General features: G+C 47.6%; 2 protein-coding genes, 1 long non-coding RNA gene and 1 pseudogene across 3 annotated transcripts; 1 reads left to right on the forward strand and 3 right to left on the reverse strand.

The window, feature by feature from the left end:
* Positions 1 to 2,471: 2,471 nt before the first annotated feature.
* On the forward strand, positions 2,472 to 4,836 carry LOC123129666 (uncharacterized). The gene is given in 2 exon segments (XM_044549737.1): positions 2,472 to 2,811; positions 2,855 to 4,836. Coding segments are annotated over 2 exon segments (858 nt in total). The 3' UTR covers positions 3,373 to 4,836.
* LOC123128164 (serine/threonine-protein kinase-like protein CCR4) lies at positions 3,721 to 4,806 on the reverse strand (annotated as a pseudogene).
* Positions 4,837 to 6,226: 1,390 nt separating the features above from the next.
* On the reverse strand, positions 6,227 to 7,365 carry LOC123130849 (V-type proton ATPase subunit C). Its single transcript, XM_044550646.1, has 5 exons — positions 7,236 to 7,365; positions 7,037 to 7,156; positions 6,822 to 6,947; positions 6,649 to 6,732; positions 6,227 to 6,549 (listed from the first exon to the last, which is right to left on the reverse strand). The coding sequence occupies exons 1-5, from the start codon at positions 7,350 to 7,352 to the stop codon at positions 6,370 to 6,372; spliced, it is 627 nt and encodes a 208-aa protein (XP_044406581.1). The 5' UTR covers positions 7,353 to 7,365; the 3' UTR covers positions 6,227 to 6,369.
* Positions 7,366 to 7,486: 121 nt separating this feature from the next.
* On the reverse strand, positions 7,487 to 8,696 carry LOC123130850 (uncharacterized). The gene is made up of 3 exons (XR_006464026.1): positions 7,914 to 8,696; positions 7,617 to 7,722; positions 7,487 to 7,544 (listed from the first exon to the last, which is right to left on the reverse strand). It is a non-coding gene; the product is annotated as an uncharacterized lncRNA (long non-coding RNA).
* Between the last annotated feature and the right edge of the window lie 11,716 nt (positions 8,697 to 20,412).

Here is a 20,412-nt window from a genome sequence, read left to right on the forward strand (position 1 = left end):
GGAGGAACTTAACCAGAAAGCTCCACTCATCAAGCTGCCTGATTTGCCAAGGCCAGTTGGTTTTATATATGATCCCAAACTCTTTAGCCAGCTCCTCTTTGGTGACCTCTCCAGCTTCAACATAGACAATCCCCACATTCTGTACAGCTAGCTTCTTGACCTTCGAGGTGGCTCCTAACTCAATATGATGAAATCCCAGTCCTGTCGCAGCACTGCCCACATACTTGGCCAGGTTGTGAGGCATTTTTCGATTAGGGCAGTCCGGGACCTCATGGTCTTTTTTCTTACAGATGAAACAAACTTTCTCCACTGAGCAGTTGCTTTTGTGGTGACCTGGATCACCACAGTTGTAACAGATAACCTCTGCATACCCATAAGGATCATCTTCTTGATTTTTGTCCTCTCCTCCTAGATCAACCTTGGCCTGGGCAACAGTACCTGTTCCTTTCTTTTGCTGCTTCTGAAAGTTCTTTCCCCCTTGTTTCTTGGGGATCTGCTGCTGATTATGAGCCGCAAACTGTTGTCGTCCAGCATCTTGCTGCACCCATTGACCAGTGTTGGGGGGAATTGGCCACGGCCCTCCCCCTCCAGGCTGAAATGCTGGAAAAGGGCCTAGGAATTGTTGGAACTGTGCCCAAGGTGGGGGTGCCCCTTGAAATCCAAACCCCTGCATGGGTTGGAATCCAAATTGGGGCATTCCTCCTCCCATTTGTTGTCCAAACTGGCCTTGCATTGGCATTTGCGATTGCCCCTGATTGTTACGATCGGCATTGTTTCTCCCCCTCCCTCTTCCTCTTCCCTCCATGGCTTCAAGGAATAGGTCGAGATTTACAGCGCCAGAGAAGATTTCTGCCAGGCGGATCCTGGTGCAGGGTAGATTTCTTTTTGAGAAGGAAGCAGGCCAGCAATCGTCAAGCGTGAACGATCTGGTGAGGACCAAGTTCTTCTGGATCCAGACTAGGGTTTCTGCCGATCTGGAGGCGGCGGCTGGAGGGGGGGAAGGGGAGGGGGCGTATTTGTAGGCCCAGGCTGCCCCCAAACCCTTTCCTCAAACTCCCCCCACTCCTCAACCCTAGCGGAGGCGTAAAATTGGAACCCGCCAACGTCTTCAGCACTTTTCTCCAAAGCTTTTTGTGCTTTTTCTCCAGATTTTCCCTCTGCTTGAATTTCGGGTCTGAAGAGCGCTCTCCTCGCTCCTCTCCGCTGGAACTGCTCTTCCGGAGTGCCCTTCGCGCCAGGGATGTCAATAATCAGCAGTGGTGAAATTTGAGATGGGACGAGATCAATAGTCACTTTCTCCCTAGTTGCTCTTCTAGGAACAGCCCTGCAGCATTCACGCCCAATGAGAACATGATCGGGATCTCCAGCGCTTGGTGAAGCAATCTCCCTTCCTGATCTCATTGGAGTGGTCACACATCGACTGGAATTTCTCTTAGCAGCCTCAGCGGGGCCTAGGACCAAAGATGATCCAACTCCCCCAATCTGCTTCCGCTGTATTGTCAATCCTTTTCTCCGGCCATGTTTCTCATGATTCAGAGAAATCCTCCATTCCCCGTCCTGGAAAATATGAGGACATGGTGAAGCTGGAATCGACTTGGCCGCTGTCATCAATCTTCTCCTTCCTCTCCCCCCATGGATAGGAGGGGTGAGGTGGCTGTGCTCGGGTGTTCCATCACCCAACCCCATGGAATCCTCAATTTGGATCAATCCAGCCGACAGCGCGGTCGGAGTTGCGGATCCTCGGATCTCACCGCGCGGTTCGCCTATCTGATCAACCTCCCCCTTGCGTCGCTCTCGAGATGGATTCGCCGGGCAAGGTGGAGAGGTTTCTAATCTGCTCTGAACTTGCGCATCTGGACGAACCTCGATTGCCTTGCTGATAAGAAGCTTACAAGTGACGGATAGATATTTGCACCCGCCGGAAGATGGAGGCCGACACCCCGCCGCCCCGCCTGCGCTCCCCCCAACCCACTCCTACCACCACCGCCGCCGCCGCCGCCGTTGACACGCCCGGCCCTCCGCATTATTGCTAACTTAGCTGTTGGACTAGCTAATGCGCCCCAACACATCTTGCATACGGTCACCCTGTTTGGGAAGGAACATTTACAATGCAGACAGCAAACAGCCTGCAAACACAAACACAGGGATTTTCCGACTGCAAACATAGGCACACATAGCATGAATTTTCTGATTGCACACAGCAATCAGCTTGCAAACGGAGGTACATACAACATGAACTTTCGGAATGCACAGAGCAATCAGCACCTGCTCTAACTGCAGGATTTATTCAGTCATTTATAATTTCATCATTTCCTAAACAGCTGAATCTCTAACGGAATGTAAGTTGCTAACCACTGACCTCTTGTTCCACCACGGGGCTTGGGCTTGGACGTCGGCGGTGAGCTCTCCCTTCTGTCCTCCGCCGTCTCCTTCCCCAAGAAGATTTGTGCCTCGCCGCTCTCCACCGTCCGATGCTCCGCTGCCTCGCCCTCCGCCTGCCGTGCCACCTCAAAATCCCAGAGCCATTCGCAGCCGCAGGAGCCGGCACCAAACTCTCCCCTGCCTCCTCAAGCAGAGTGGTCCTGAAACTTGGGAAAAAACAATCCTATGGATCAGCTAAACCAGAGGCCTACGCCGGGAAAGCAGAGATCAACGTACCTGTCGATGGGGGGTCGATGGGCTGCATCAGAGGCCAACGCGGCCGGACGCACTCCACACCGATCTCGGCCACGCGCGCCACTGCCTCGGGTGCCTCCACCTCGTGCCCCCGCGGCACCGGCACCCGGCTGTCGAGGATCTTGCCGGCGGACGGTCGTTCGGAGCGCTTGATGGCGACCTCCCGCCCGTCGGTGAGCTCCGCTCAGCAGAGCAGCTGCGGCCTCCCCTTGCCCGGCAGAGCAGCAGCGACAGCGGCGCGCAGGAGCTCCTCCATGGCGCGCCCCCCTGGCAGCGCGCGTTCGCCAGCCGCATGCAGAGAAGAGTGGTCCTTCTTTCTTAGCCGTGGAGAGCGTCGAGCGCCAGCACCAAGCTGCCACCCGCCTCTCCAGTTCCCCGCCCCATCCGGCGGTGCTGCCCTCCCCGCCGCTGTCGCACAACTCGGCGGCGGCGGCGGCGAACGCGCGCTGGACGCCGACCAAGGAGCAGATCGGCGTGCTGGAGGTGCTGTACCGGCAGGGGCCGCGCACCCCAACAGCCGAGCAGATATAGCAGGTGACGGCGCGGCTGTAGAAGCACGTCCCCATCGAGGGCAATAACGTCTTCTACGGGTTCCAGAACCACAAGGCCCGGCAGCGCCAGCGGCAGAAAATCCGGCAGAAGCAGCAGGACGCAGACGCCGATGTTGTGCCCGAGAGTGGAGACGGTGGCGCATGACAAGGTCCCGACGCAAGCACCGAACAACGCCGGCACTCAACAACCACGCGCGATCCAGTTCCCTCCGGCCGCCGGCACCCACGGGGCGCCGGACACCAGCTCCCGCCGTCCCGAGACCCTGAACCCAGGGGGCAGCGCAGCAGCGGCGGCCTCGGCGAGGTGGCCACGGCGGCGCTCAGCAGAGGAGCTGCGGCCTCCCATCGCCGAGCGCCACAACCAGCGCCTTCTTCTTCTTCTTCCCATCACCACCGTCGTCACCAAGTTGGGCCGTCCTCCCATTGCCGACGACGATCCTGGACGTGTCCAGTAGCTGCCTGCACGGGCTGCGCGCGGCGAGTTCTTCGCCGGTCAATCTGCCGCCGGTGCCGCAGAGCGTCCCTGAGCAGGGTACGATGTCGCAGGAGCAGTTACTCTTAGACGCGCAGGCCCACGGCATGGTGTTGTTGTAGACGAGGTGCCTCCCGTCGAAGCGGCCGGCCGTCGCCCCCAGCACACGACGGAGTACTTGCTCATCATGACTGCACACACCGTGTCGCCGTCGGCCTCGATGGACACGAAGGTGGTGTGCCTGTGCTCCTCCGGCACCTTCACGCCCCAGCACCTCACCGTGCCGTTCCCAGCGAGTATGCACGTGGTGTTGCGGTCGAGCGCCATGGCCATCATGTCGGCGGCATGCCACCGGCGTAGCACCTCATGGCGGTGTCGTTGCCTTTCACGATGCCGCAGAGGAAGTCTTGGCCGAGTGCGGTGAGGGAGAAGTCGAGGCCCTTGGGGAGGGCAAGGCCGGGCCACTCCCAGCAAGTGGGGTCATGGTCGTCGGAGAGGCCGCAGACGTGCGGGTCGCCGCCGGACATGGAGCGGAGCGAGGGGCCCCAGTAGATGCGGCGGCCTACGGGGCAGGACCAATTGGCCGCCTCCTCCTCGGATAAGGACCACCAGCGCATGGCGGCGCCGACGGGTGCCATGAGGCCGCAGAGGAAGTCGTTGCCGCGGCGATGGCGTTGAAGGGGATGTCGGCGGAGGGGTAGGACGTGAGGCGGCCGTCGGGCAGCGACTTGCACTGGAGCTTGGAGCTGCCGCCGCCATCCTCGTTGACCCTGTCGACGATGAGGGCGCAGACGAGCGTGCTGTTGGCGGTGTGGGAGATGACGACGGTGGAGAGCTGGCGCGGCGATGGCGGTGCGGCGTGCGCGACGCCCGCGGAGACGGCGAGGAGGAGGGCCGTTGTGCTGGTGGCGAGGCTGAGGCCGAAATATGAGCATTGGGAATGAGAGGGAGAAGACCACATGGAGCTTCGCTTTGGTTTGGTTTTGCTTGGATTTGATTTCTGGTTGGTGGCTTGTCTTTCTGTTTTTGTTTCGGCGTTGTATAGGTATAAAAACGCAGTTTAACTGCACATCAGCCAGCTGATGCGAATTCGACGTCAATCGATTTCTGAATGAATAAAGGAAGAGAATGTGTCTAGAGATTGAAGAAGATTGTGGACCATTGATTTTCCATCCAACGATGCAAAAATGGACTGATCTCAAATAAAAAACTCAGCTAACTGATTTCTAGCCATTCCCGTAAAAACGATAACAGAAAATAAATTTAATGGAATTTGATCGAACACTTGCCGGGCATGGTGCCCGTCATAGAGGTCAACTACTATCTGGTACAAACGGCTTCAGATGGACAACGCCGTTGTAAAAGGTGAGCAGGTGCATCAGTGCTGGTTGCGAACATCCAGTAATGCGTGTGGCGGCCGGAGAGGTACAACGACGGCGGTGGAGCAGAAAGCTCTTTTTACCGGTGCAGAGAGATACCGACAAACCATCTACCGTTCACATGATTTGTGATATGTGTTTAATTGGGACTCATTCATATGTATAATCATGTATTGTGGCCGTTAATCTTTTGTATATAGTCAAATCAATGTCAAATTAATATGACCCATGTCAGGAGAAGCAGTACTTTTTGCAAAGTGATGTACGCATGCATGGAGCATCTTACCTCTCTCTCAAACAAATCCATGCATTTTATTTTATTTTACATTTTTAGAGAGCCAATATCTTCTGCAACATTGTTCTATCATTGAAATTTTTCATATATATTCAAATTCTTGAACATAAGATCTTTAGAACGAGACCAGCCTTGAGTATATTTAAACTAGTGGAGGCGGTGCGGGGTTGCTGATAGGTGGGACTAGACCGAACACGAGCGGGCGATGGGAGAGTCCGCTTTTGTCCGCCGCGGACTCATTTATGACTCAAATTTGGTCTCAGTTTGGATCGGGGCGGGCAACAAACAGACAACAGTCGGAAGCTTTGTCTGTTTGGGTTGATTCATTGGACTAACTTTTCTATTGGGATGACTCAAACGGACAAAATGGGTCACTAGGTTGAAGTTGCTCGAAGTACTTATGTTCTAGGGCAACATTGTTTGTGCTTTATTTGATATATCAAATAAATCATTTGCAGACTTGTACACTTTCTTCATTAGGGTTAAGCCATATTTACTGATTTTTTCCTAGAGCTATTTCCCATAGCCTTGACAATGAATTCTAGAAGCTATTTTTCTCTAACTTGATTCGAAACTTTAGGTATGCTCGGGTTCAACTCAAACATGCCAATCTTCTTTTTATAAAGTACTTCCTTCGTTTCTAAATATAAGTTTTTTTAGATATTTTAAATGTACTACAACATAGAATGTATGTAGACATATTTTAAAGTATACATTCACTAATTTTGCTTAATATACAGTGATTTGTTGTTTTTTTTGCATGGATATGTTGGAATATCTAGAAAGACTTATATTTGACGGAGAGAGTAAGTAAATACTAGGAGCAGTAGATAAGCTTCGTTCTCAGATAATTTTCAGTTTCGCTACATCAATCTCAGATAATGGGGCGCATAAGCCACCGAACCACTCCTTTAACTCCAAAACAATTGACAAGCGCAATACATGTCGGGACACTCAGGGCACATGCCGATAAACTACTCTTTGACTGCAAAATCACTAGCGCTGGAACTGAAAGGACACATAAGGAACATTATCCCGTTCATCAGAAGGGAAAAGTGAAGAGTAGAGTGCCTCTTCATCAGGATTCAGCACCAGACCTCCTGACGTGTCCGGAACTTGCTCAAGGATTGTTCTCGTCTGTTCCTCATGCCCCGGCGGAACACAGACAACAATGGACTGCATGGGGCAATAAAAAAGTCAGAAATCTTTGAATCGCAACCTGATTATGATAGGAACTTGGTTATGTACCAATAAAAGGGAGAACCAATTTCGTACCATGAACTTCTTGCGAGTACCATAGGACATCGCGCTTTCTGCAGCCTGTCTGAGCATGAGAAGATGGTATCTCTGCGTCTGAACCTGCAAGCCAACATGTCTAGCATTTATTAGGGGCCTTTCCAGATTCCAATGAATGCAAATGAATCATAGAAATATATATATATATATACTTCATGCTCCCTTTTCTGACACCACTCATGCAAGTCCTCTTCTAACGTGTCCTTCTTCTCCACGAGGGCCTTGAGCTCGTTACGCTTGGTTTTGTGCTCTTCTTCAGTGGCATCAAACGGACGCACCTGCCCATACATTGCAAAAGTAGTCGGTGTTACACACGGCTAGCACTACTCCTCGAGAAAGAAACGAAATAGGCGAGACAATAATTTACCATGCATCCTAGCTCACTGGCCTTGGCGGTGAAGGCGGGGACAGCGTCAGCAGTGAGAAGCACAATTCTGTGCAGTGTGTGATGCATATCTTCGCGTAGCAGGTAATCGGAGTGTTTCAACTACATAATTTACAGACACCCATGGCTTAAGAAATTTAAGAGTGCAGAACACGGACAAGGGATTTGGCACTGTACGTACCACATTGGTGTGAAAAGACTGATAGGTTTCAGTGAAAATTTCCTCTTTTGACCGCGGGACAACCACGGCCACTGTGCGCAGATGCTCGCTTCTTACCACAACCTCTGCCTTCATCATTAACCTCAGGTCACCGGTCATCAAGCTGCATGCAGTATCAAGTATATGTTAGTACTACTACTGGTACACAGAATATTGCACAGAAAGAGTGAGACAAGTGTTTACAAAGAATAGAAAAAAAAAGTACCTTCGTGTGCTTTCGACTAGCACCTGAATGTTGCTCCTCGTGATACGAAGGGAACGAAGCTTTGCCTGCATGCATGCAGAGGAATGTCAGCGCTTTGTTCATCCAATATACGAGAGAAACAAATGTTAGGCAAGGACCTGGAGCTGATTCAAGTTGTCATCTACGATTGCGGCAACCTTGGGTATCACTTCTTGAGCGTCCATAGGGTCATCGACCGGGTACAGCTTGGCATTCCAGTTGAACCTAACGGGTAAAGACGACAAGACGTAAAAGAGGATCAATTGCTCGTCATCAAACATGTGGACAATAGGTGTGACGGACGAGAAAACCTACTACTAGCACAACTACATCTATGTAGTACTGTATGAGACATCAATCAGGACAAGTACTGAGAAAGGGAGAAGCAGAGGCTGTATCTTTAACGATGCACGTACCAGACGGCCATCTGGAGGGGTTCAGACTTGGAAGCTTCCAAGGGAGGGCCGGACCTTTTGATAGTATGCGCCAGGATCTTGTTCTGCAACTCCTCCACTCTTGGCAGCAGACTTGTCGTCCCATCAGTCAGCTTCCACAATGTGTCGGACGAGAAACTTAGGACATCTGGAAGAGTCACCTTCCAAAAGAGAGAATGGGATCAGTTCAAGCATAAATAGTCCAACAAGATCCATATAAGCAAAAAAAGAAAAGACCTTCTCAACAGCAGTCCGAGTGCGCATACGAGGAAGAACGTAGCTTGCAGATTGCAGCATGGATCTTGCCAAGCTGCTGCTGCAGCTTAGCCAGAAGTTCCTGCTCATCGTCGCCGGGTGCTTCCAAGGGAAGGGAGGCGATGATCATCGTTTGCTTAGTTGCCATCTCTCTCTCTCTCTCTGTGGCTCTCTCTCTCTGGTTCTCTTTATTCCGGTCCAATATATTTTTGGGCCCGGGACGATGTAAAATAATTGTTTTCATATTAAACTTTTATACTTATTTTAAACCAAGTGCACCATATTACAATTCTAATTAATATTTTTTATTACTTAGCCACATAAAATGTTTTCAAATAACATTTATATTATTAATTGGTATGCATCTGTAATGTATATAATTGAAAATTTTAATTCTACAAAATGAAAAATTTATGATGTACCAAAACTTTTCTTTATTGTTAAGACAATCTTTCATATTTATTTCTCTAATATTTCATAAACGGTGTAGTGTATACACATTTGCATATACATGCGTGTGTTCATATATCTTTTCATGTTATATTGAATATTATGATAGAGATTTATAAATTATAGACATACTAATAAATATTTTTACAACAATTTCTAGTGTATATTAGGCGGTCATATTCATGGAAACTTCTAGGGCATAGAAAATGTGGCTTGCATGATAGGTTCAGTAATTCGATGAACCAAAAATGTTGTTGATTATACTTTTACGCATGATTCGATTACCTAACATGCTCGTCCAGATTCACTTGGTTTGGTTTGGTGCAAATAAGATGCCTAGATGTTTATCGAATTAAAAATTGTGCATTGGTTTAAACATTGAAATCGAGATATCATAATTTTCATTATGATACTAAGACATGCATCGTAAAAGAGAGACTAATGTATTTGAACTCAACTCCGTCAGTCGGATTGGTTTGCCTAAGCGTGGTATAACTTATCAGTATGTGGTGTGAACTTATACTTATGCTAAATGAGGCTCTATTTTATCCATCTAATAATATTTCAGATGTAATGTATACTCAATAGATCTTACTAGTGTAAGTTTTAGTTGGGCCCCTCCCCTCTTGGGGCCCGGGGCGGTCGCCTCTTTTGCCCGGCCTACGGGCCGGCCCTGATTGTGGTGACGTCCCCACTGTTGTGTAACACCCACAATGCGGCTATATCTCTCACGTGTCGGGGCACGACTTAGATGCATAGTCGCATGATAGGCTTGTCGCAAGAGGGGTAATCTTCACACATCCCATGTACTGAATAAGAAAGGGATAGAGAGTTGGCTTACACTCGCCACTTCACACAATACATAAATAATCCATACATCATCCAAGGTACAATCAAAGGTCCGACTATGGAACCAAAATAAAGGAAGACAACCCCAAATGCTAGATCCCCGAACGTCCCAACTGGGCCCCACTACTGATCATTAGGAAAAGAAACATAGTAACGGTCCTAATCCTCATCGAACTCCCACTTGAGTTCGGTATTGTCACCTGCACTGGTATCCTCGGCACCTACAACTGTTTGGAAGTATCCATGAGTCATGAGGACTCAGCAATCTCACACCCGCGAGATCAAGACTATTTAAGCTTATGGGTAGGAAAGGGTAGTGAGGTGGAGCTGCAGCAAGCACTAGTATATATGGTGACTAACATACACAAATAAGAGCGAGAAGAGAAGCAACGCAACGGTCGAGAAGCTAGGGGTGATCAAGAAGTGATCCTGAAACTACTTACGTTCAAGCATAACACAAGACCATGTTCTCTTCCCGGACTCCGCCGAAAAGAGACCATCATGGCTACACACACGGTTGATTCATTTTAATTAAGTTAGGCGTCAAGTTCTCTACAACCGAATATTAACAAATTCCCATCTGCCACATAACCGCAGGCACGGCTCCCGAAAGTTTATACCCTGCACGGGTGTCCCAACTTAGCCTATCACAAGCTCTCACGGTCAACGAAGGATATTCCTTCTCCCGGAAAGACCCGATCAGTCTCGGAATCCAGGTTACAAGACATTTTGACAATGATAAAACAAGACCAGCAAAGCCACCCGATGTGCCGACAAATCTCGATAGGAGTCGCACGTATCTCGTTCTCAGGGCACACCGGATGGGCAAGACGTCGGGTTGGCATAGACCTTGGTTGCCCAGGGGGCGCCAGACATCGCCTAGTTCGGACCAACACTCAGAGGAGCACTTGCCCCGGGGTTTGAAATAAAGATGACCCTTGAACCCGTGGAACCCAAGGGAAAAGGCTTAGGTGGCAAATGTAAAACCAAGGTTGGGCCTTGCTGGAGGAGTTTTATTCAAAGCGAACTGTCAAGGGGTTCCCATAACACCCAACCGCGTAAGGAACGCAAAATCAAGGAACATAACGCCGGTATGATGGAAACTAGGGCGGCAAGAGTGGAACAAAACACCAGGCATAAGGCCGAGCCTTCCACCCTTTACCAAGTATATAGATGCATTAAAGTAAATAAGAGATAATACGGATATCTCAACAATATCCATGTTCCAACATGGAACAAACTTCATCTTCACCTGCAACTAGCAACGCTATAAGAGGGGCTGAACAAAAGCGATAACATAGCCAAACAACAGTTTGCTAGGAAAGGTGGGTTAAAGGCTTAACAAGGCAACATGGGAGGCATGATATAGCAAGTGGTAGGTAGCACGACATAGCAATAGAGCCAACAACTAGCAAAGCAAAGATGGAAGTGATTTTGAGGGTGTGCTCATCATGCCTGCACCGTTCTTAGAGTTGTCGAAAGCTTGATCCTCGTAAGCGTACTCAACAGGTTCCTCGGTCATGTACTCATCTCCCAGCTCTACCCAAAGCAAGAACACAAGCAAAGGACCAACAATCAATCATGGTGCAATGCACAAGCAACATGATGCAATACATGGCATGATATGCAAGTCATGATATGCAATGCATATGCATGCTCCGGAAGAGAAAGAAATATCAAGGCATCAACTTGGCAAACCAAGTATGCCACTGGAAATATGAGATGATTTTGGTCGAAATCGATATAAAGATCACCGGAAACGGATGCACGGTTTGCAAATGGCAAGCAAAACAAGGATGGCGCAAAACTGCGATTAACAGCACCATGCCACTTAGAATGCAACAAGAAACTAAGATAATGCACTCCAACATAGCAACAAAGCATATGACAGTGATGTACAAGAGATGCTTGACAAAACATGAACAATGAGCTACGGCTAAATCATAGCAGAACAGGTTCAAACAAGCATGGCAAAAGTGCAAAAGATATCAGTTTCACAGACTTAGAGAAATTGCCAACATGTCAAAAGCAACATCAGGAAGCAACTTTTAGAGCAAGCAAACAACATGCTACAGGAACATATCATAGCAAACAAAGGCATTGACTGAATCTACTAAAAGCATAGATCAAAAGTCCCTTACTGATCATGAGCCAAAAAGGCACATAATATATGATGGCGCCCATGTAATCATAGCAAGTTTTATTAACAGTTTCAGACTTAGCAGAAAAACAGAGCATGGCATAAACAGATTCACGAAGGCAACTTTGCGAGCTCATGTCACTCACCACAAAGCATTGCATGACAATATAGGCATACCAACAGCAAGACGACATGTTCGTGAAGCCAACCATGGCAAGAGCAAGTTCATAGGATGCATGGATCACTAGCAACAACCACGGCAAAATTGATTAATAAGTTAACATTCTGCCAGGAACATTTTATAGCAAAAGTAGAGCAAGAACAAGACATGCTAGGGCACTCCATAATTGCAAACAGGGGCATGGATGCATAGAGCATAACCACATTTTTAAAACATCCTTACTGAAGTATCTCAAAATAAGCATGGATATCGATGTAGCATCAAGTTTACATGGCATCAAAATAACAGCAGGCAAAGACTTAGCAAAATCCTAAGTCCCTGAAAACAGCAACATCACGAAGCCTAGTTTGCATGATTGTGCTAGTCACCACATAGATCACAAAAATACAATACAAGCACCTCTGAAAAGATGGCATGATTTAGTTCAAAACACATGTAGACCTCAAGCTCATACGATGCACACATCAAATACGACAAAAATGACAAAACCTCATGATCTGATAAGTAATAGCAGTTAACATTTTGTAGCACTCTTGCATCAATGAAAAAGACATCATAATGTATAGTATCATGCATGGAAATGCTCCTAACGTGAAGAGGTCATCGAGATGAACAATTCGACATATCATATGCATGAAACGGAGCTACGGTCACCGAAATGTGATGCAAAGAACATGGCCTGAAAATGTTAGGGATATTCGGGACTTAGAAGAATTTCATCACCTCCCAGAAAATAGATCTAGGGTTCGGGGCACGCGAAATGAGGTTCGCCGGGGAGCTCGCCGGATCTTCACCGGAGTTAGTCGCCGCGTGGTGGAAGATGGCCGGAGAGGAGGGGGATGTGCTGGGACGTGCGGGCGGCAAGGCGACGACCTCGGGCGACGGGGAGGCGGCGGGCTTGACGTCGGCCAGCGAGGGCGGTTGCGGCGGTGCCGGGCGTCGAGGAGGAGGCGCGGGCGCGCGAGGGCGAAGCAGGCGCGGGGCGGCGGCGGATGGGCTCGGCGGGCCCGCCGCGGGCTCGCGGGGCGGCGGCGGTGGGCGTGTCGGAGTAATGGGCCACGGGTAGCCTAACCCGAGTCCCTAAGCCTTTCAAGACATCGGAGCCGGCTGCACCCCTCAAGACATCAAGATGAAGCGCCGCCTTCTGGTGGCCGGCTGTCCGAGCGGCCGACTGCCAGAAGGCGGCCAGGCTCCAGAGGGCGGCACCGATATGGGCCGACTCCTAGCAGGCGACCTCTAGAGAGGCCGACTCCTAGCAGGCAGCCCACGGTGCCCTCAAAGTCTGCGCCCCCCATTAAGAAGACAAGTCAGGGTGAGGCTACAATGAAGCTCCTCACCCCTGTATCCAGGGCCAGGCGCGGCCATAGTGCTCCGTACAGGCGGAGATCTCCGCACGACGCGACACTGTGGCCACTCAGACCTTGACGTCACCTCTGACAGGCGGAGCCCTGCTCCCACGACGGCCTGTCGGTACGGCCTGCGGGCAGCGGGCCCTACCGGGCAGCGAGAGCCCGGAGGACGACGGATGCCTGACCAGTCGAACCCGAGGGAGACCGGCCTCTAGCAGGCAGCCCTCTCCTCCCTCGGGGTCCGTGCGCCATTAACCAGATGAGACAGGAAGTTGCTACAATGATCTTCCACCAGTCGGCGGGACTGTTGCCACGCTTTCCTGACCAAGTATGCGCCAGTAGCATCACGACTACAGTAACCAGTAGCTGGTAAGACCCGCAAGTGGCGGGAGCAGCCTGTCGGCTCCGTCCGAGACCAGGCGGCAGGGCCCATCAGGCGGCGGGCCCCAGCAGCCGGCGGAGAAGCCGGCGACCAGAGACACTGACAGCCGGGTCCTACACCCGACCAGATTACTATTGTACCCCCGGGAGGTAGGCCTATATAAACCCCCCAGGACACCCATGCAAAGGGTTCCCAACCTGTTAGAACTAGACTCATACCTAGAGGAAGGAGAGAGCGTGCCTGCCTTCTTCTACCTCTAGCATACAGCTCGAGGAGCACGATTGTATCCACTAGTGCCTTAGTGATCATGCGGAGACCCCGTAGAGCAGGACTAGGGTTGTTATCTCCTAGGAGAGCCCCGAACCTGGGTAAAGTACGCCGACGTTCGTGTCTACGCCTCATCCCGCTTCCAGACACCGGCGATGTTCTACTCGCTCCCACCATGATAAGCCATCCGTTGGCATATGTCGCACCCAACCTGTTGGGAATATGACTACTAGGTATGACCCGCCCAAGATGGGCCGGGTCAATCTTCATGGCGGGTTATTAAAAGAAGCCCAGCGAATATACAAGGCGATGGGTTATTATAAGACTTGTAGTAGGCCCAAACCCAGAGGCGGCTTAAGGCCTGTAATTGTAAACCGCCATGTATAGTTAAGACTTGTAAAGAAAGGCATGTAAAATAAGTCACCGAACCGGACACGTTGTATGAGCCGGCCGGGACTCTGTAGGCCGCCAGGCATCTACCCGTGTATATAAGGGGACGACCCGGCGGCGGCTTAGGGCAAGAAACAACAGATCGAGAGCCAAGTAATCATGTTTCGCTCCTTGGCCATCGAAACCTAGCAATACCACAACAACTGGACTAGGCTTTACCTTCACCGCAAGGGGACGAACCAGTATAAAACCTCTCGTGTCCTTTGTCCCGATTAACCCCTTTAAGCTTCCTAGTTGCGATGGCTCCACGACTAAGTCCTTTCACTAGGACATCTACCGTGACTATTCCACGACAGTTGGCGCCCACCGTGGGGCCAGCGCATGATGGATTTGAGTTCTTGAAGGGAAACTTCGAAGGGCTCAAGGGATACGTTGTGGGCTGGATGACCAAGAGTCGTCGCGGCAAGCTCTACATCGACGATGAAGGCTGGGGCCCCGACGCCGGCTCAGTTGAGTACGGGTACTGGGTCCCCTTCGGCGGAATCCACGTCTTCATCGCCCGGATCGGCGAGTCAGGCCCTGAGCCGGAAATCCGTGCCGACCTCATCGAGACGGCTCAGCGTGCGAGACCCGCCCGGACTCAGCCCTCCATGAAGCGTGCCTTCGTGGGTTGCATCCATGGAGGGGAGTTCTCTGAAGGATCTGTGGATGGCAGTGAGATGGCCATCTAATCTGACGGTGAGTCATTTACAGGCGAGACGGATTCATTGTATCAACTACCAGATGGCGGGCTTGGGGGCTGTTCCGGTGGCAGCAGTATTCCCGACCCCTTTGAGCCGCCGAACAGAGCGGGGGTCTTCGTGACTGGTACACAGCCCACGCAAAACTCTACAGTTGCGGCAGCAATAACCTCCGGGACGGCCGCGACCGGGTCAGGTGACCCTGCGTGCTCGCCGACTCAAGTACTGATGGATCTTATGGATAAGATGATGGCCCTGTTAACTGCCATGGTTGAGCTGGCGGATAAAGCTCAACATGATGCGGAGGTGGCACGGTTACGGGAGGAGATAGCTCAAGCCAAGGAGAACTTGGCAGCAGAGGACATCCGGATGGCTGCGGAGTGGGCGGCTTTGGACGCCCGGGCTCAACAACTTCAATCATAGGCTTTTCAGCTTTCAATGAATCTAAACACGTCAAACGAGGTCATGAGAAGAAGGCACCAGAAGACTCAATCATGTTTGCCCCTAACTTATGATCCTAGGAATCTCTTCCACACACCCGGGGCTGGGCCTAGTAACCCGCCGGAGACCAACCGGATTGCAACACCCGGGACTGGAGCGCCGGGTCAGCCGCGAGCTATGGAACCCCCTCGGGTGAATACGGCTCCGCCTCACCATACACTGCTACCTCTTGAGCACTGCGTTGGATTTCCCCGAAAAGGAAAGGATGATGCAGCAAAGTAGCGTAAGTATTTTCCTCAATTTTTGAGAACCAAGGTATCAATCCAGTAGGAGGTTACACGTGCATCCCTAGTACCTGCACAAAGCAAATAACTCCTCGCAACCAACGCGATAAGGGGTTGTCAATCCCTTCACGGTCACTTACGAGAGTGAGATCTGATAGATATGATAAGATAATATTTTTGGTATTTTTATGATAAAGATGCAAAGTAAAATAAAAGCAAAGTAAAAAAGCAAAGGAAATAACTAAGTATTGGAAGATTAATATGATGAAGATAGACCCGGGGGCCATAGGTTTCACTAGTGGCTTCTCTCAAGAGCATAAAATTTTTACGGTGGGTGAACGAATTACTGTTGAGCAATTGACAGAATTGAGCATAGTTATGAGAATATCTAGGTATGATCATGTATATAGGCATCACGTTCAAGACAAGTAGACCGACTCCTGCCTGCATCTACTATTATTACTCCACTCATCGACCGCTATCCAGCATGCATCTAGAGTATTAAGTTCATGGAAACAGAGTAATGCCTTAAGCAAGATGACATGATGTAGAGGGATAAATTCATGCAATATGATAAAAAAAACCATCTTGTTATCCTCGATGGCAACAATACAATACATGCCTTGCTGCCCCTACTGTCACTTGGAAATGACACTTCAAGATTGAACCCAAAGCTAAGCACTTCTCCCATTGCAAGAAAGATCAATCTAGTAGGCCAAACCAAACTGATAATTCGAAGAGACTTGCAAAGATAACCAATCATACATAAAAGAATTCAGAGAAGATTCAAATATTGTTCATATATAATCTTGATCATAAACCCACAATTCATCGGTCTCAACAAACACACCGCAAAAAGAAGATTACGTCGAATAGATCTCCACAAGAGAGGGGGAGAACATTGTATTGAGATCCAAAAAGAGAGAAGAAGCCATCTAGCTAATAATTATGGACTCGAAGGTCTGAAGTAAACTACTCACACTTCATCGGAGAGACGATGGTGTTGATGTAGAAGCCCTCCGTGATGGATGCCCCCTCCGGCGGAGCTCCGGAACAGGCCCAAGATGGGACCTCGTGGATACAGAAAGTTGCGGCGGTGGAATTAGGGTTTTGGCTCCGTATCTGATCGTTTGGGGGGTCGTAGGTATATATAGGAGGAAGGAGTACGTCGGTGGAGCAACAGGGGGCCCATGAGGGTGGAGGGCGCGCCTGGGAGGGGGGGGGGTAGGCGCGCCCCTACCTCGTGGCCTCCTCCTTTGTTTTTGACGTAGGATCCAAGTCTCCTGGATCATGTTCGGTGAGAGAATCACGTTCCCGAAGGTCTCATTCCGTTTGATATTCCTTTTCTTCGAAACCCTAAAATAGGTAAAAACAACAATTCTGGGATGGGCCTCCGGTTAATAGGTTAGTCCCAAAAATAATATAAAAGTGGATAATAAAGCCCAATAATGTCCAAAATAGTAGATAATATAGCATGGAGCAATCAAAAATTATAGATACGTTGGAGACGTATCAAGCATCCCCAAGCTTAATTCCTGCTCGTCCTCGAGTAGGTAAATGATAAAAACAAATTTTTTGATGTGGAATGCTACTTGGCATAATTTTAATGTAACTCTTATTAATTGTGGTATGAATATTCAGATCCGAAAGATTCAAGATAAAAGTTTAATATTGACATAAAAATAATAATACTTCAAGCATACTAACAAAGCAATCATGTCTTCTCAAAATAACATGGCAAAAGAAAGTTATCCCTACAAAATCATATAGTCTGGCTATGCCCTATCTTCACTACACAAAATATTTAAATCATGCACAACCCTGATGACAAGCCAAGCAATTGTTTCATACTTTTGACATTCTCAAAACTTTTTCAATCTTCACGCAATACATGAGCGTGAGCCATGTATATAGCACTATAGGTGGAATAGAATGATGGTTGTGTAGAAGACAAAAAGGGAGAAGATAGTCTCACATCAACTAGGCGTATCAACGGGCTATGGAGATGCCCATCAATAGATATCAATGTGAGTGAGTAGGGATTGCCATGCAACAGATGCACTAGAGCTATAAGTATATGAAAGCTCAAAAAGAAACTAAGTGGGTGTGCATCCAACTCACTTGCTCACGAAGACCTAGGACATTTTGAGGAAGCCCATCATTGGAATATACAAGCCAAGTTCTATAATGAAAATTTCCCACTAGTATATGAAAGTGACAACATAGGAGACTCTCTATCATGAAGATCATGGTGCTACTTTGAAGCACAAGTGTGGTAAAAGGATAGTAGCATTGTCCCTTCTCTCTTTTTTCTCTCATTTTTCATTTTTTTTATTTGGGCCTTTTCTCCTTTTTTTATGGCCTCTTTTTTTTTTCATCCGGAGTCTCATCCCGACTTGTGGGGGAATCATAGTCTCCATCATCCTTTCCTCACTTGGGACAATGCTCAAATAATGATGATCATCACACTTTTATTTTCTTACAACTCAACAATTACAATTCGATACTTAGAACAAAATATGACTCTATATGAATGCCTCCGGCGATGTACCGGGATATGCAATGAAGCAAGAGTGACATGTATGAAAGAATTATGAATGGTGGCTTTGCCACAAATACGATGTCAACTACATGATCATGCTAAGCAATATGACAATGATGGAGTGTGTCATAATACACAGAATGGTGGAAAGTTGCATGTCAATATATCTCGAAATGGCTATGGAAATGCCATAATAGGTAGGTATGGTGGCTGTTTTGAGGAAGGTGTATGGTGGATGTATGATACCGACGAAAGGTGCGCGGTATTAGAGAGGCTAGCAATGGTGGAAGGAAGAAAAGTGCGTATAATCCATGGACTCAACATTAGTCATAAAGAACTCATATACTTATTGGAAAAATCTACAAGTTATCAAAGCAAAGTGCATGCTCCTAGGGGGATAGATTGGTAGGAAAAGACCATCGCTCGTCCCCGACCGCCACTCATAAGAAAGACAATAAATAAATAAATCATGCTCCGACTTCATCACATAACGGTTCACCATACGTGCATGCTACGGGAATTACAAACTTTAACACAAGTATTTGTCAAATTCACAACCACTCAACTAGCATGGCTCTAATATCACCATCTCCATATCTCGAAACAATTATTAAGCATCAAACTTCTCATAGTATTCAACACACTCATAAGAAAGTTTTTACTATTCTTGAATACCAAGCATATTAGGATTATTTAAGCAAATTACCATGCTATTTAAGACTCTCAAAATAATCTAAGTGAAGCATGAGAGACCAATAGTTTCTATAAAACAAATCCACCACCGTGCTCTAAAAGATATAAGTGAAGTACTAGAGCAAAACTATATAACTCAAAAGATATAAGTGAAGCACATAGATTATTCTAATAATTTCCAAATCATGTATGGCTCTCTCAAAAGGTGTGTACAACAAAGATGATTGTTGTAAACTAAAAAATAAAGATTCAAATAATACAAGACGCTTCAAGCAAAACACATATCATGTGGTGAATAAAAATATAGCTCCAAGTAAAGTTACCGATAGAAGTAGACGAAAGAGGGGATGCCTTCCGGGGCATCCCCAAGCTTTGGCTTTTAGGTGTCCTTAGATTATCTTGGGGGTGCCATGGGCATCCCTAATCTTAGGCTCTTGCAACTCCTTGTTCCATAATCCATCAAATCTTTAACCAAAACTTGAAAACTTCACAACACAAAACTCAAAGTAGAAAATCTCGTGAGCTCCGTTAGCGAAAGAAAACAAACGACCACTTCAAGGTACTGTAATGAACTCATTCTTTATTTATATTGGTGTTAAACATACTGTATTCCAACTTCTCTATGATTTATAAACTACTAGAACATGATAGCGCGCATTGCCGCACCCGCCTTTGTAAAGAAGGAATAGCAGAAATATTTGAGAAATGGTTGATATAACTTAAACAGTTATTTGTTTGGATGTTTGGATACATGTTCATCGTCTCACATGAAAATGCTTTGTTTGCATACAGTATGTTTTTCTAGCAAGGATGTAACATAGCCACAATATTATCATTAATTTTAATACAAATGTGCAAGTATGTTCATAAATAAATGTCGATATTTATTTGCATTTTTTAAGTACGTAGTTGATCGTGTGCGACATAGTAAAAACTTTAGTAGATTAAGAATGTTGAAATGGGATGATCAAATTGCAGTTCATCTAAGAAATTCTTCACAGACCTTAAAGCTCATTACTACAAAAGTACAGAAAATAAAGGCCTAAGTCCCACACACCAGTATCCATAAGCAAGAACATCAATGGAGATCACATGATTGTAACATAACTCACGCATTACATCAGTTACATCCTCATGGCATATAACTACTGTCACAGAAAATCATACATGAATAAAAATCATATCACCACTTGATGCAATTTCTTGATATACTCTAATTGCAAGTTTATGGTCACCACATGATGGTAAATCAAACTTCACCTGACCTGGCCCGTGACTTCTAAAATAGTACATTGCCCAAATGTGATTGTAAACAAAATAATCACCTAATTGAAGTGATCTAAAAAGTCTTATATTTCTTTACAGAGGGAGTATATGTATTGTAAACCCATATTGCATAAGCTATATTCCATGTAGTTATAACAATGAAAAATAAATAGACTCTTCATTTGAATGGCACGGTACGTAGTTTTTTGAAGCATAATTTTTATCTGACATGATTCAACTTTCAAGTCTTCA

This window comes from Triticum aestivum, chromosome 6A (genome assembly GCF_018294505.1).
Source record: "Triticum aestivum cultivar Chinese Spring chromosome 6A, IWGSC CS RefSeq v2.1, whole genome shotgun sequence".
Classification (NCBI taxonomy): domain Eukaryota; kingdom Viridiplantae; phylum Streptophyta; class Magnoliopsida; order Poales; family Poaceae; genus Triticum; species Triticum aestivum.

Excerpts from the sequence above, each read along its gene's own strand:
- LOC123130849 (XM_044550646.1), bottom strand. The coding sequence starts at position 7,352 with ATGATGAAGGCAGAGGTTGTGGTAAGAAGCGAGCATCTGCGCACAGTG. Across the intron at positions 7,157-7,235 it reads AGTCTTTTCACACCAATGTG|TTGAAACACTCCGATTACCT; the intron begins GTACGTACAGTG and ends TAAATTATGTAG. Across the intron at positions 6,948-7,036 it reads CCAGTGAGCTAGGATGCATG|GTGCGTCCGTTTGATGCCAC; the intron begins GTAAATTATTGT and ends ATGTATGGGCAG.